Consider the following 17030-nt stretch of genomic DNA (forward strand, 5'->3'; position numbering starts at 1 on the left):
CTCTCTCTCACACACACACACACACACACACACACACACACTCTCACACACACACACACACACAAACACTCACTTCTTCCCTCTTTCCCTCCTCCTCTCCCTCTTTCTTTCTATCTCTACCTTCCCCATGATTGAAATTTCAAATCCAGCCACTGCTTTAGCGCAGGAACCACATACTCTATTAGCAAATTTATCAAAGTTGTGTTGAGAATAGTTTACTGGCACCATGTCAATTCATGAGGAGTCAAGATAAAATATCTAGATGATATAAGAATGTTTTAATGAGCTGACCCCATATCTGACACTGTTGTTGATCCTATTTGCAGGGCCAGCTAAGTTGTGTTTAAATAGATGGATGCTACTGAACTATGTTTTCTCTTCTTTCCTTTTGTTCTTCAGGAAATAAAGTATAAATTCAACCAGTAGTGCAGATATCATTTTACACTCTAGATCCTCAAAAGAAACTTCATAAATATGTCATGGAAAGGAGGTTGCATATATGCATCACTGAGTAATTTGCAGACGGTGAACTTAATAGAGGAGGAAGACATGGATACACATTACTGGGAAAAGTACCCATGGAATTTGCATATAGTTGAATTATAGTAGTCTCAGCTCTTTAATAACACTGGGATTTTAAAAACGGGTTCAGACTTGACTATTTAGCTAGAAAATTTATTCTAAAAGTAAACAATTTCACTATATCAATTCTCACTTCTCCATAAAGGGGTACTGAATATATGATGTATGCAAACCCTTCCATTATGAATCAAATCACCTGTCTTGTATTTTTACAATGTCTAAGTGGAACTTAAGTGGTTAAAATGAAGTACTGCTGTTCAAACTCCCTGCATTAGCTCTTCTAATTATTTCCAGATTTAATCATTATTTGTACTATGAATGAGTCACTTAGTTTCAAAAACTTGGATTCTCAGACTGTATATTGGGGGTTTAAATTATGGATGTATTTATATTGAGCATGTGAGAAAAGGAGATATTAGATGACCAACAGTATATTAAGCCTAAACCTCCTTTTGTCGACTCTAGGATAATAAGTAACGCACAACACTGGATGCTCTAAAACCACCTACTGGAGAGGACAAGACAGTATCTGCTCCAGTGCCATCATTAGCCCAAATGTGCATTCCCTGTGCAGAAACAGGCAAACACTGAAAAGAAACTGAATGGACTTTCTTTCTCTTTTCCATCAATTTTGAGTAATGTGCTCTTAAGAAGTTTAGGAAAGTATCAATACAGAATGACCCCCAAACACAAGGAAGTTGTGTTGGAAAACCCGAGTCGAGACAACACCCCACTAGTCATGTGACCCTTGGGATAGCTTGGGAAGTACCTCAGGGCCTCTGAGGATAAAGGCTTGGCTTTACCTTATTCTAACATTTCTTTCTGGATCTTTGCCTGTGGATACCAGCAGGTGCCAAGCTGACGGCACTTACCTCCCCTGCCAGCTTTGCCCTGTTGTCCTGTCGAATGGAAACTGAAGAGCTAGGGGACTCCTGGCTGCTAGCAGGACTCTTTAGCTACACCTGAGGTTGCTTCACACCAAATGTCATTAGTAACATGAGAGAGAATAGCATCAAAAGTTGTTCAAAACTGTGTTTCTGAAGGGTTACAGCTCTTCTCTCTTTTAGTGACATTTCTGAAGCCTTAACTCTCCTAGAATTTCCAAATATAAAAAAAAAGTAACAATGAAAACATGTAATTGTGACATGGGAATACTGCGAGAACAGCAGTTTGGCAGGAAAAGGAAATATTTCAAAATAAGTCCCAAGCAAGCAAAGTTCTGGCAGATACACGATCCTGGATTATATTATCCAAACTGTTAGATTCTGGAAGATTTGGGGTTTTCTTTTGTGGTTCCCATACACTCAATAGAATGGTCATAGATGACTGTCATCCACACTGTGTGGCCTCTCTATCTATTCTTACTCTACTGTGGGAAAAATGTAAGAGGGATGTCAGTGAACTCATGAACGGCTGGCCTGGGTAGAATACATATGTTGAGCTAATGCCTACTGTCACACATAATGCTCTTAAGTGAAGATCACTTGAGAAAGCCACTCTCTTAACACCTTCCAAAGCTCAGGCAGAATCCTAGTGCCTGTCTGCCTTAGCACCAATTAAATCTCTGAACTGGCTACGAGTCATGTTTAAAGGTAGTACTATTTGCTTCTATGTGCAGAGACTTACATTACATTACTGTTTCTTTTTTCTTTAAGATTCTTGGTATTTGAAAAAAAATATCCTGTTTGAGCTTCAAAAGAGATATCACTATCAGTGGAAAAAATAGGAGGGAACCATAAAGGAAATGTACATTAGTTCCAGAGACCCTGGAAATCTAGCACAATCAAGCTAACTCACACGGAGGTGGCACTACATAGAATTAGGAGAAATTCCTGTTCCCGTCTGTAAATCAGATTAAGTGCTTTAGAATTCAAACCATATCTCTTTCAGCTCTTTTCATTTTCAAATAAAATGTTTAAATGGGAACGGAAAAAAAAAAAAAACTGCTCATTGGCTTAACATAAATCTTCAAACTGCAGGAAGTTTCACCCTCAAAAAGTAGTTAAATCTCTGAGGAAAAGAAAAGGCTGAATTCTATTTTTCATAAATGATGGATTATTGTACCGCACTGTGTATTTTCCAGTAAAGTGTCCTTTTATTTGCACTGTGTGATTACAAGTTTCTAAAAGTATGTGTGGGGTCACTGGGTACTGTGGGAAAAGGAAAGGAGCCCTGTTGTGGGGAATCCGTAGTGAGATCAGAAGCGAGCTGTCCTGATTATCACAGGCATGTGTTTAAACTTTGCCTGCCTTAATTGCTTATGTTGTATTTACTTAAAATGAACAATTTGGCAAGTTCTTCTCCCTTGACAACAGAAAAGCATAAACTGTTTTATAAGTTTGGCTGTTAAAATCAGATTTGTAAGCCACAATATTCCGAGGCTTTTTACTGCTGTTTGCAGGGTCCAGTGAAGGACCTGTCTTCATGACTAGGCGTCTCTTACATTTTTATTTTGTATTTATAGCACCTTCTTTCAAGTTATCTGGTTAATAAAAAGTACAGCATATATGGCTGTCTTCGACTGAGCTCAACGTCTTCATAACTCCCCTCAGAACCAAATGAGCAAAGCGATGATGGTAACGGCCTTGCAGTCCGACTTGCTGTCTAAGCATGACTATTTATGGCTTCAGGAAATGGAAGCAGACACTCACGAAGGCCACCGTTACAAGCACCTTTGGAGTTTTTTCTCTGTTAAAAACTGTAATCCTACCCATGGTGCTGTTAGGATGTGTAAGAAGGAAAGAAGATAAAAACACTTAGAACCCTATTTCCATTTCCCTTACAATACACCTTACAGACATTTCTCACATGTGGAGCCAGATGGTGGTATTGAAAACAATATAATATACATATATATCTCTCTAATTAAGAATAGTCTCTCTGGAATACCTAGGGGGTGCCAAAAGGATATAACTCACTACATAATTATTTTCATTATGTAGCATTTGTAATGTGTGTGAGCCTGTGTGTGAGTGTGTGTGTGTGTAGGTGTGTATTGGGTTGCAATGAATTTTCTAATCACATCATGCTTATGAGTTCGGTAATGGTAAAAAAAAAAAAAAAAAAAAAAAAAAAAAACCTTTCCTGATCCTACATTTTTTGACATTCTGTCATGGGATTTGCAGAGATTTGAGGTGAGACAAGAAATGGAAATATATAGATGTCCCACATAAACATATAAATGACCCAATTGATTTAGGCAATATTTCTCGATCAGTAACAATTTCACCTCCCTCTACGGTACGCTGGCTATGTGTAGGAATACTTTTGAAGCTACAACAGCAAAGCTTACCTGGCTGAAAGCAGATAGTTGAAAACTGTTAATTTCAGGTACAATTAAGTATTATGATCTTTTTCAGTGACATTTTTTTCTCAGTTTTATATATAATGGTGTCAAAATGGAGGTAACAGAGCTTTCCCACCATCACATCAAATTGCCGTCAGTAATTAATAGTGACAGCCCGGGAGTATGGCTGGACAATAGGCTCAACGGAAGCCCAGAGTGTATGGGCTACATGGGTCACTGAATCCCAGCCCTAAGTCTGGAGTGTAATGATCAGAATGTGTTCTAGGCTTTAGTTCAGGACTGGATTTGACACTCACTTAACTGAAAATAGAAGTAAGATCTGAAGGCAGAAGAGTAGGAGACCATGGAGATTCTGAAGGAAATTGTACAAATTTGAATAAGAAATGACTAAAAAACGTAATCACATGAGTTAATATAAAACTAAGAGTAACAACAGTATTTGGGCCTGTAAAACTTCCAAAACAGAAATAACATATAATCAACACTCGCTGAAATTAACAAAGCTAAAAGCTAAAGCTCCAGTTTGGATTATTTTTCTTGGATTCCAATTTTGCTTCTAGATACGAGGAAGTAGAATTATCTAGAGGAAAGTTTTCTATGTTTAACGTAAGGAAGTAGACATAGTAATGAGTGGTGGCTAGCCCCGTTCCATTTGCACACCGGGTAATAATAGCGCCATGTGTCTGGATAGAGAGATTCTACTCTTCTGCGGTACCTGGACAGCAGAACCCTGCCAATCATCTCAGTACTCATTCTGCTATGTCTGTCTCCCATTGGTTCTTGCACAAATTAATAATCATAAACAGAAATGTACCAACCCCCCCCCAAACAAAACAAAACAAAACAAAACAAAACTCTGATTTGTTCTTAATCCCCAGTGTTCCGACTGCATCACAGTGCTTCTGATACAAGTGACAAGAATCGCGTGAAGAGCAGACTGAAGAAGTTCATCTCCAGAAGACCTTCTCTGAAAACTTTGCAAGAAAAGGGAATCATTAAAGGTACCAGACAGTGTGGTTTTTTTGCAGCTTGTTCTGGAATGGAGGAAAGTAGAGTTGTTCAGAAAAAAATGACCCTTGAGTCAATAAAGTTTGGTGGTGTGAGATTAGCCAGAAAAGAAGTATCCAGAGTTAGCCACAGAGGACCTGGCCTCTGCATCGGGGTGGAGAAGTGAGGTCCTCGGGACATGACCTTGGAGCATGACAGCTTGTTCCCATGGGCCTGGGCTGCTCATGTTTGTTGTCCTAGCATAAGTAATATTGGTAACCCCCTTTTACTGTCGAGTGTTTCCTGATTTAAATACTGGTGTTCTAGTCACTGAAACCAGAGTCTTAGAGAACGCTGAGAGGAAAGTCAGAGACCCGTAAGGATGACACTTTAGTCAAGTGTACAGAGATACCCCTGCAAAGACATCTCAGGCAGAGAAAATAAAAGTCCTAAACTACGCTACTGAGACTAGAAGGACAGTTCGAAGTGTCCAGGCATTGTGTCTACCAGTTAATTCCATTGATACTGTAGAGGTTGTGAATTTCCTGAACCTCAGCTTTGCCGTATGTTAAATGGGAATATTTATACATGCCTGGAGAGGGCATTTAGAACACTGCCTAATCAACTTCATTGGATATCCTTCAGCCAGTTCTACCTTTGAGTTCATCCTATAGATGATTCAATCTTAGAAAGACAGGCGCAAATTATTAGCCTGCTTAAGACATATAGAAAATACGTTAGCATCTCATACAATGTCAGCTTTTCACAAGCTTAAACATTTTCTTTTTTTTTTTTTTTTTTTTTTTTTTGGTGACTGCAGTAAGGCGAATAGCCTCTTAGTTTAGTAGCACAAACTGATCAATCTGATTTGACTCCAATCAGGTGAGCAAATTAGTCTCACCAGTACCCTCTAGAATGGACTGAGGGATGCAGCTAATCCTAATGCAGTTATCCTAACTGACGCTTGCCTGTTTTCATATCTAGAGCTCCATTGCATCTTCACCATAACTCACCAATGAGTCAGTATTCATTAGCAGAGCTATGGAAAATCTATGTGTAATTCTGATTCGATAAGCTTCCATTGTTGACTTCAGCAGCATCTTTTTTTCCCCCAAATACAGATCAAGTTATGCAAATGTAGTCACTTCCTGGCTTGTTTCAATTTTATCTATGAACTTTTCTCAGAGACTTTCACTGAGTGTTTTTTTTTTCATCTGGATAAATGGCATTAAACCAAATTTTAAAATATTCAGCACTTCAGCACAATTTCTTATCATAGTTAAGGCCAAGAGTTAGGGAGGAAAGTAAAATTAAAGCTTTCAATCAATTGAGAAAACTTATATAGAATAAATGATGAATAGTTAAATAGTTAATTTCACCAGTTCAAAAAAAAACCTCTTTCAAAGGGAAGAATATTTAGAAAGAGTGTTAATGATCTCTATAAATGAATCTGCAGTGCATTTAAAAGGGGTGATTGTATCACGTTCTTTATGCTGTCTCTCTAGCTGTGGACAGCAGCCTCAAGGCCTGAGTTAGGTGAGTTATGCGTCCTCCGTTGTGGTTCTCCAGACTCAGCTCAGGACCCTTGTCATTTTTCAGTGTTTTCTCTCTTACGTTTTTGTTTCCAAAGGTGGAGGGGAGTGAGCTCTGAAATTAGCCAACCCTCAGTGTGAGGACAGAAAGACCAGTGCCTTATAGACTGGAATTCACCACGGTATCCATGAAGCACACAGAGTCATAAGGCCTATGTGCAAAATGTATGGTTTTGAGTCATGATCTGATTGCATAGGCCAACATCTCTATCTGGAAAGCCACTTGATGGGGCTGCGTTTTATAGTATTATAACAGAGCTCTGGAGGAAAATATAATGATAGCAAATATAAAATGGTGAGCAACCAGAGAGCCTCTGAAATTGCCCAAATCTGTTCACATGACCTAAGAGAGGAAGAGCCATTTTCAGAGGTATGAGTTTGCTACAGTGACTTCCTCACTGGGTACACAACTTGAATCAGTTTAACATGTGGATTGTGAGCAAGAGGCACATTTTAGGGTAGGAGATGTGTTTGGACATGACTGCAACTCATTTATGGAATTGAATAGCTCCTTAATTTCACCCAAGGTTCTCTATTGTACCCTTTCAAATAATAGTATTGATGTCCATGAATAGGAAACAGTTGGGTTTACAGTGTTGAGAGAAGGTAACAATTGCTTGGTTTTTGCGCTTTTGTTGTTTCATTTAGGAACAACCAATATTTTCTGGTATACAAATAATAGAACTATGTGCTTAGAAAATAGTTTTATTCATCTTACTATAGATAGAATCTAAGTGAAATTAATAACATACTACCTCTATGTTTAATTATTAGTATATGAATCTATTTAAAGATTTAAAGATAGCAGAGGGAACTCAGAATGTGTGTCACTAAGCCGTGTTTCTAACTCCGCTACCACTTTGCTCTTAGAGAGATAGTACACTGGTTTCTATGCTCAGGTATTCTGGAACTGGGCTCCATATCTCTGCTACAGCTGTGAGACTTGTGTAGTGCAGGCTACTTTGCCAACATCTTTCAAATCTTCAATAATGACTAGTCTCTCAATGTCTTTTGTATCTGTATTGCTGTGGTGTCTTTGTCCTTCTTAAAGTTCTTAACCAATGCATGGCTTATGGATTCCACCATGCATGATGTCCTTCCTTCCCAAGGTTAAGTTTGACCAGTTAAAATCAATCTCGTTTTATTGTGACATTTGTGTGTGTGTGTGTGTGTGTGTGTGTGTGTGTGTGTGTGCAGATAACTCCCACAAGAGTTCTCTGCTCTTTTGTCTTGCCATCTTGGGTCTTATCTCACTAAGCGCTCTCTCACCTGTCTCTCTGTTTTATTCTACCACCCTTGCTTTCTTTTCACTAAACGTCTTGAAAATTCATAAAGGATCCTCATCTAGGAATGGTTTGTTCCAGTCTCATTGCCTTCTGATTTTCTCTAAGTGCTCTCTGCTGTATTTGCTCTCCTGGAAACCTCATGATTACTCCCTCTGATTCTCATCCTCTTTGTTACTATGAAACAGAAATCATTAACTCATTTAGAACACACGAGAACTCGATCGTCTAAAAAGCATCTTCAATATATCTACCCTTATTTGGTTTTGTTTGATTGTTTCTTTGCTTTGAAAAGAATCTAGTTGGATTGATTCCACCAATCCAACTAGGGCAAGGTTTTGAATTGGTTTGGTTTGGTTTGGTTGTGGGATGTGTGTGTGTGTGTGTGTGTGTGTGTGTGTTAGTATGTTGTTTGGGATCAAAACACAAAGTTCTAGCCCTCAGCTAATCCCCTCATGCTGTACCAGTAGTTCAGTTGGGTATAAAATTCCACTGCTTAGATGAAACAGAATTAAATGTTCTGCTTTTATCATTTATTGCTTTCTTTATGCAAGAATGAGTGCTTTTTTTCTTTCCCAAAATAAAATCTTATGTTGATATTCTGTGTTTAAGGTTTATATACACAATAATGTATATAGGTGACAACATTCATCTAATTTATCCTGCTCAGCACTTAATCCTAAGAATAATGGTTCCTTTCAGTTTTCAAATGCTTTTTCCTTGACACATTCCTCCCAAGTGTGACCTACTCCTCTTTTGAGTTCTTCTTTGTGTCACTATTAGATAACTCGAATGAATTGTTTTTCCAATCTTAATTTTTCTCTTGTTCTTAAAGAATTCTCAGCTTTATCCCTCAGCCTTTATATTATATGTTTGGCAATAGTTCTTTTTCTAGTTCTCTTTGTGTGTGTCTCTCTGTCTCTGTCTCTCTCCTTTCTGTGTATCTCATTCTGCCTCACATTATCAGAGCAAAACTTCCTTGCTCACTCTGCTCTAGTCAGGAACAGCTCTAGCACTCAGTATGTTCCTGTTTACTGGATTAGAACTATGCACGTGAGTATGTTTTTCCTTTAACTTACATCAAGACATAAACTATATTTTTTTCTGTTGCTTTGGAGTTTTGATTTTTAATTTTAAAATATTGTCTTTCATTCCTGGGGACATCCGTTCCATTTCATGTCCTTTATTTATTCATTGTAGTTCTATCAAATCAATCACTTTGCTCAAACGTCTGACTAATCTCTTAGGAAGGCAAAAATACTGAACACACTTCAAGAAAAGTGTGCTGAGAACTGGGTTAATGCTGTTGATTCTCTTTAGTTCATAATCTTTATTTATATGTTGACATGTGATTGTTTCTTTCCCAACCATATTCATTTGCATTATGTTAGATAACTTCAGGTATATTTAAGCAATTACCCAGACACAATGAATTTTTAAAATTTTTGTCAAAGAGGAAAATGTCTTTGAAAAACCATAGTACTTTTGTAAAATATGTCATATATATTGAGAAATAAAGAAATATTCACCAGTCACTCAACAAATACAGGTTATCAGTCCTGTGCTTGCTTCCACATTATGTTTATAAATACTAAAATAAGTGAGTTAAAGAACATATTTTTAAACATTTTTTTCAGAACTTACAGATAACAGAATAATCGCATTGTCATGCTGTTACTTTAAGAAGATATTTATCTGAGCATCAGTGCAACGCAGCTTTCAGCAGAGACAAGCTCATCTTTGCCACCTCTCACTGTTGGGCTGAGAATAATTGTACTTGGATTTATACACCAGGGCGTGGGTCTGTCGTTACTTGGGCATGAAGCACTCTCACTGCTTCCACAATATGCACTAATGTGCTTAAAAATATCTTATAAATCTTCTTTTCGTCAAACTTCTTTATGGCTCATAATTGAACTGTGATCCTTACATGTGAGCTATGTCATGATTTAATATTAGCCAAAATTAATAGCCAACCTTAAGCTTCTTTATCTTGGCCTACAAGCTTCCTGGTCCCTTTGCATTAATAGGTCCTGGGCAGTTTCTGTTATTTAAGGGCTCTTAGGAGTAAATGTATTGGTAATAGAGTACCACATATCTAGCTTTCGTTCAATAATAAAATGCTGGTCACCATGAAAGACAGAGAAATGCTGGAAGCCATGCACCTGGGTAGCCTGTGTCTTTTAACAGCCTGTTAGCCAGGGAGGAAATGATACAGGTCTTATGAGATATTAAAAACAGATCAAATTTGGGACAATGAAAGAAAATGAGATCCAGAAAGGGAAATATCTAGTTAGAGAACAAGATGAGCCAGTAGAACAAATTGATTTGCTTGTTTTTCAAGGATTTATTTTCTTATGCAATGATCCCCAAGCTTTATACCCTGACAGAACACATTGGTATTATATCTAAAAATTTGACATATACTCTATAGGGTTAGTAGAATTCTAGTAGCAATTAGAAATAGTGTATTTGAGTCTTTCATGTGGAAGACTGTCAGGTTTATGCTAAGTAAGAAATAGAAAGGCTGGCCTGGCGTGGTGGCACACGCCTTTAATCCCAGCACCTGGGAGGCAGAGGCAGGCGGATTTCTGAGTTCAAGGCCAGCCTGGCCTACAGAGGAGTTCCAGGACAGCCAGGGCTACACAGAGAAACCCTGTCTCGAAAAAACAAAACAACAACAACAACAAAAGAAATAGAAAGGCCGAAGAGATGTTTCAGTAGTTAAGGGCACCGGGTGTTCGTCTAAAGGACCAGATGCAATCCCCAGCAGCCACATGGTGACTTATAGCCACCTGGAACTGCAGTTCCAGATGATCTGGCACCTTCTTCTATTCTCTAAAGGAATTGCATACCTATGACACACAGACAGACATGCAGGCAAAACACCCACACACACAAAATAAAAGGAAATACATTTTAAAAATAAAAGAAGTTGAAGATTATGATCAAAAAAAGGACACAGTAGTAGATAGTGATATGCTTGGTTCATGTTGTAAATGTATGTCATGTTCTAAGCATACACTGTACACTGACTCAAAGTGTGTGTGTGTGTGTGTGTGTTTATAATTAGAACAACCCATTGTTCTACATCCCAGCTGGGTAACACTCTCCAAAGCATGTTCTTGACTACTTGTAGAAGACCCAAAATTAGGCTGATATGATATTTCTTAGAGGTGTCAGAAGGCTGCTGCCCTCCAGACAGGTAGCTCATGAATATTTCATGCCTCTCCTTGTGTCCTAAATCTTTCCTCTCTGAAACAACCTCTGTGGGCCCGTGGAAGAAAACATCCAAAACCAGTTGTAGATACTTAGTTTCTCCCCTATAAACTTTATAATTCTCTTCTCCATACAAAGTGTTGGTTGCTGATTTTATTTTGCCATGAAGTAGATAATTCCAGGAGACTGAAGCATATTTTTATTCTGATCTAGAGAATGAACAACTCTAGAAATAATGTTTTATATGCAGCCAGACAGATGGATTTGCCATGTTTATGAGAATTGGGATCTACCCGTTTCTTATGCATGATTTAAGAATCTATAGTGTGTGTATATTGAGTGTGTTTCTAAGAATCATCCACACCAGAGCTCTCACAGCAAGTATCTCATCAGGGACAATGTTCAGCAGATGTGCTAGACTGCTACAAGCAAAGAAGTATTGATGGCAACATTTCATCTTGACATGTCCTAAGATTAAGGGAGTGTTCTCAGTATCTTTTACCATCACTGACAGTTTGGCTTACAAACACCCCAAAATTCATATCTATAATAAATCACCATATCTATAATATATCACCAATACCCCATAAATTTCTAAAACAAAAATAAAGAACTTATATCAGAATAAACACATACACACACACACACACACACACACACACACACACACACATTTAGTGATTTTAAATTAACCACCCTCAGGCCGTGTGTAGTGGAGTTTGCTCTTGGTCCCTGAAGCTGTTATGGGAGGCTTTTATGGGAGACTCATTTCAGCCCAGGAGCTCAAGACCAGCCTGAGCAACATGGTGTTAACCAGTCTTAAAGAGAAAATAAGTCAACGAGCTCCTATAAAATCCATTCATTAAGAGAACAGCTCCAATCTCAGGTTTGAGAGAGAGAGAGAGAGAGAGAGAGAGAGAGAGAGAGAGAGAACCTCTTTCCCTGGATTTTTACTTTTGTCTGTGGGAGGAAGGGAGGAGGTTTGATGAGAATTTGAATAATCACAATTAGCTGTCGCTCCATGCCAGCCAAACTGCAATATGGAGAGGTGCATCTCTCCGATTTTCTTTGAAATGATCTGTGTTGCTCCAAGTATGTTTTATCAAAGCATTTTCTCGGGCAACAGATCGGAAAACATAAACTTTATGTAGTATTGCTCCTCCTCAGTTATGTCTCTTTAATATGTTCTTTCTTTTTGAAGATAAAAGTACATAAAAGAGTTCTGGGAAAGCAGCTAAATGTCATAAACACCCTTCACTCCCTCCCCCAGGGCTCCATAGCCCAAAAGTTAGAAATGGTTTGATGGAAGTGGTGACTGCCTTGATCTTATTGGAATGCTCCACCTTCATTGTCGTCTTCTGTCTGCAGGAGGCAGATCCTGACTTGCAGTCACTCCTGGGAGGGAAGGAGGTATTTCTGGCAGCCATGTTTTCCAAACACAACATTGAGACACATGGCCTGACAGTGACATAATATTTGAAGTAGAGGTCATGCTCAGAGAGCCAGAACATATGTCTATTTTCCTATAGAAAGCAGGCATTTAAGACACTTTCTAGATTTTTCATCACAAAAGACACATTTCTTCATCCTTTATTCTCATTTTTTAAAACATTACCTACTGATCACAAAAGTAACCAACTTTTCCTTGAAAGTGTTTCTGTGGGTACCTGAAAGCCACCTTGTTGATGACAGACAGAGCTGAACTCTGAGCTATCAAGAAAGAAATGCAAAGCAGACTGCTGAACATATTATGAATATATTGCTCCCCTTAAAGATGCTAGCTGGTTTTTCACACTAGAGTATTGACTAACTGTCTGTGCTTGATGTATGCTTTACCAGCCTGTGCCGACTTATGGTTAGAGCTTAACTTGTTAGCTCTGCCTTTGCAGCCCATTCAGAATAACTACAGATGCCTGGAGATATTAAAATTGACTGCTCAAATGGACTCTGTGTGGGAGTTTCATTGGTTTTAAATTGATAACAGCTGAAAGAGTGCATGATTAAAATGTACACAGGCATAGGACATATGAACTCTTAGGAATAGACTCCAGTACTGTGGGAAATAGTTTTTCTTTCTTTTTCTATTATTCTTACTTTTAGGCAATCTTTGTCCAAATTTTTAAATTGAAAAAAAAAAATTTGGACTCTTAAAGAAGAAATAATTCTGAATAAAGTGACTTGTATTTTATTCAGTGGGTTTCCAGTTTGTAGGGAAGGTTTAAGTTAAGTAGCATTCCAGAAGGTGGTAATTGTGTCCGACTTCCCAGGCATTTGAGTTAAATAACCTGTACAGGAAGCATAAACTGTCATAATAGAAGAGCTGGAGTGCCGTGTATATCTCTGTCTTCAAGTCATAAAAACTGGAGCCCCCAAGTGCCCTATCACCGATAATTCAAACAAAGTCTCATCCTCTCTTCCTTATTCCTTTGGGAAATGTTATTATTGTTTTCATTATTTAAAAATATGTTCTAAATATATTTTTTTTAAAACAAGGAGTAAAAAATAATGTGGAAGAGGAATAAGAAAACTTTTTCTTCCTCCTAAAATTAGCTATCCCTTATACAACGCAAGTTCTACTGAATGCATTTGTACAATTTAATTGTAGCTGGGGGAAAGACCTAGTAAAGTGAAGAATTCAGAAATATTTGAAGTTTATAAGAAATATCTGCTTATAATACAAGCCTTCTATAACTCATATTTTTTCCAAGCCCAGGCATTTTCTGTAAAATTTTCTGCATTAACTATGCTCTATCTTCAAATATCTCTGCTATTTTAGCATTATTATTCCATTAAAATGTTCTGTGCCCTTCATAGGCTAACTGAGCAAGCATTTGGGTTGGCTGAGGAACTGTAAAGTTGAGTGACATATACCAAGCCCACTTTACTATTTTGAGATAAAATTTAAATCACTGTGCTCATTAGCATATTCCCAATTTTACACCAGTTATTTGCCTAGTTTTAAACAAAACTTTCAAATATTTTGGGCAATAATATTAGAAGAGAATTATACATAAGCTTAAACATGCACGAAAACCAAATATAAATTATGTCCTAATTTAGGAAACAAAATGAACCATGAATGTTTTGGTCAATCTGTGCAAGAAATTCTGACACATATTTAATTCTTAAACTTTATTTAGAAGTATAATCTTCATTCTATTTACTTATTGAATTTTGCCCAAATTATAGTCTCTATGGCTGGACACAAATCATAAAACTGCCTAGCTTGACACCTTTCTGAGAGCCACACAACTGTTGGATTATGCTTTTGTTATGGTAGCTTGTGCACATAGTCATCTTTCATAAGAACCTACTGCCAGGACTGTTGTTTCCATAGGAGATTGATGCCCCTAAAAACAGAGCAAAAGATAAATTCCAATAACTTTCAAAGCTTGTTGAGCTCCAATACTTTAATGTTTTTCTTATCTAACCACATTAGACAGGAAGGAAATTTTAGAGGAGATGTCATCCAAGTTAAACACATGGGAAGGCCATTAACTAGAATATATCAGTTCTAACATGTCCCTTTGAACTTATAACTCAAATTCATAGGAAAGAGAGAAAAGATAGAGTGGGAAGAGGCCTGCCCTCAGTTAACCTCACAATGAAGGAATTTATCACATGACTAGAGGCTGGGAAATAACAAAGTAGATGGTCTGAAAATAATGTCCAAAGGATATCTTCATATCTTAAGATTCCAAATAAGCTAAATGCCAGAAAAGCCATTACCCCTGAACTCCCTCATACATCGTTCTGTGAAGAGCAGAATACTGTGATGTTCACATTTCAAATGCACTAAGGCTTTAAGAATATTCCAATTTTGTATCCTAAAAACTAATTAGCATACGTACCCTGTTCAATATTATGTAAAAGGTTTGACAGGTCCTCATTTAGTGTTGTTTTAGAGACAAATAACATGTCAAAAGTAGAAAGACTTTCCATGTTATAGTCAAAGACATTTATCAGTTCCCACGATCAGTAGCTACAGTCTGAACTTCATCAAAAGCCCAAATGAAGCCTCTGTTGGTGGCCTAGATATGAGTCTCCAAGAAACTACTATACTCATGACCATTGACCTTCAAATTCATGTACAGACATGAAACTTTGGCACTCATCTGAGACTTGAAATTAAGAATCTGTACTTTCTAATCAGACAACCCCTCTAAAGTTCCTAAGTAGCCTCTATTGGAAAAAGCCTGAGCCTACTACCCCCATTATAACCAGACTTGAGACACAAACTCAAAGAACATCTAAGAAAATATTCAACTCTTTCTTGAATGACAGTGATACTTATTCACAAAGGTTACACTTAGTGATATAGCATTAGAGACACTTGAAATAATTACATATTTAAACATCGTTTTTCTCTTCTTGAGTGTGAGAACTGATACTGTGCTAGGTGATGGTGAGATACACGCTAGCCAAGCTCTTGGTATAGTAGTCAGAGGACAATCCTGTTCTATTTATTGAGAAAAACAGTGCATTATAAACCATCAGGAGTAATGAAGTTTAAAGTAGAATTGAAGTCTAGTTTTGTCTTTACGGCTTACATGTTTTGTAAATTTGGGCAAGGTGATGAAATTATCTGTCTTCACACACTCCTAATAATATCCCTTAGGATTGTTGACATTTTTATTAAGAGCAATTACTGTAACAAATACTGATTGCTAATTGTATACTCTATTTCTAACTCTCATCTTACCAGTGTATTGCATTCTCCTGATCATAGAGAACACACTCTGCATTTGTCAAAACAGATTGATCTTTGTATAAGCTCTGTGACCTTGCATTAATTAAGTCAGTGTCTTCAACATCTGTGTACCCAGCTCTGTGCTCAGTCAAGGGATGGGCTTCGATGTCCTTCTGTTTGAGTTTTGATTGTCATTTATATTGTCCAGTGACTACACACACACACACACACACACACACACACACATTGTGTTACTAGAGGATATATGCTTCCATAATGCTCCTGAAATGTGAGTGAGAAAGATAAATGTACAAAAATATGGTGTGATATATCAAATGATATATAGAAGAATTCAGGTAACAAATTTGGGGGAAATTACAAGCAGAAAATAGGGGGAAGATTAATGGTTTCTTTATTCTATGGTCTGTAGGCTGCATCTCTGAGTTGATGGATTTGGATTTAGGAGACATTCAAACTGGGCAGCTTTAGGAAATCCCGTAGGACACAGAGATTGTTTGGGTAAAATGATGAGGATTTGATGGCAACAGTGGCTCGATGTAGGTATTTGGACTGCCTTAAGCTAAGCAATTTGTATGAAAAGTTTATTTGTGAATTTTTTCTATTCATTAAAAAATAACATTTGTTTACTTTAAAAGATTTACTGAGGACCTATCGTGTACCAAGCAATATGTAAATAATTGGGGTCACAAAGATGAAAAGTTGTGGCTCCCTTCTGCCAAGTGAACTTCTTTAGTCCTGCTACAGAGATTATTCAAAGTCACCGGTTTCATCTGCACAGCCAACACAACCATCTCCTCTAGAAGGCTGATGCAAAGACACCGCAAAGAGACATTGTTGAATTGCTTGCATTAGGTGATGGGCTCTAGATTTGTTTGATTTTTGCAAAATCGTAACAGAACTGTGTAAATGGCCATCTCCTGTAGAAACAAAATTTCTCAGTTCTTAATAGGAGTGCGGGAGTACATTGCCTAGAATAAGGTATATGATATTGCCCTCCTGCCCTTTGTTTTGTTTTGGTTTGGTTTGGTTTCTTTTTGACACTGTTCTCCATACACTGCCCAAAGAAAGCCTATCTTGAAAGTTACCTGTTTCCCTGCCTAGAGCAACTATGCTTGCAGAAGCTTCCAGAGAGCAATGCTCAGTTCCTCTTGCTGTTCCAGAGTATGCAAGAAGACTGCTCTTTGCTTTTCCCCTACGCAGGTGTAGATAGTTTTCAAAGACCTAAAGCATCGCTCTGAGGTTTTGAGTCTCACAAGGTGAAAAAAATAAAATAAAAAAACCTTCTCATTCCTTTGCGTCTGCAGCTGTTTCCTTAACAGAATTCATTCCTAGCCCCTGGATGTAGCTGT

At 37.7% G+C, this 17030-nt stretch overlaps 1 protein-coding gene across 5 annotated transcripts in view; it reads left to right on the top strand.

Annotated features, from left to right (window-relative positions):
- Positions 1 to 17030, top strand: part of Arhgap15 (Rho GTPase activating protein 15) — a 622856-nt gene that overhangs the window by 356379 nt on the left and 249447 nt on the right. For all 5 annotated transcript variants that reach the window (XM_021192463.1, XM_029536483.1, XM_021192464.2 and 2 more), the window contains one exon: positions 4768 to 4890. In XM_021192463.1, coding sequence (XP_021048122.1) covers positions 4768 to 4890 — 123 coding nt within the window. The remainder of the gene's footprint in view (positions 1 to 4767; positions 4891 to 17030) is intronic.

The sequence above is a fragment of the Mus pahari genome, chromosome 3 (assembly GCF_900095145.1).
Source record: "Mus pahari chromosome 3, PAHARI_EIJ_v1.1, whole genome shotgun sequence".
In the NCBI taxonomy this organism is placed as follows: Eukaryota; Metazoa; Chordata; class Mammalia; order Rodentia; family Muridae; genus Mus; species Mus pahari.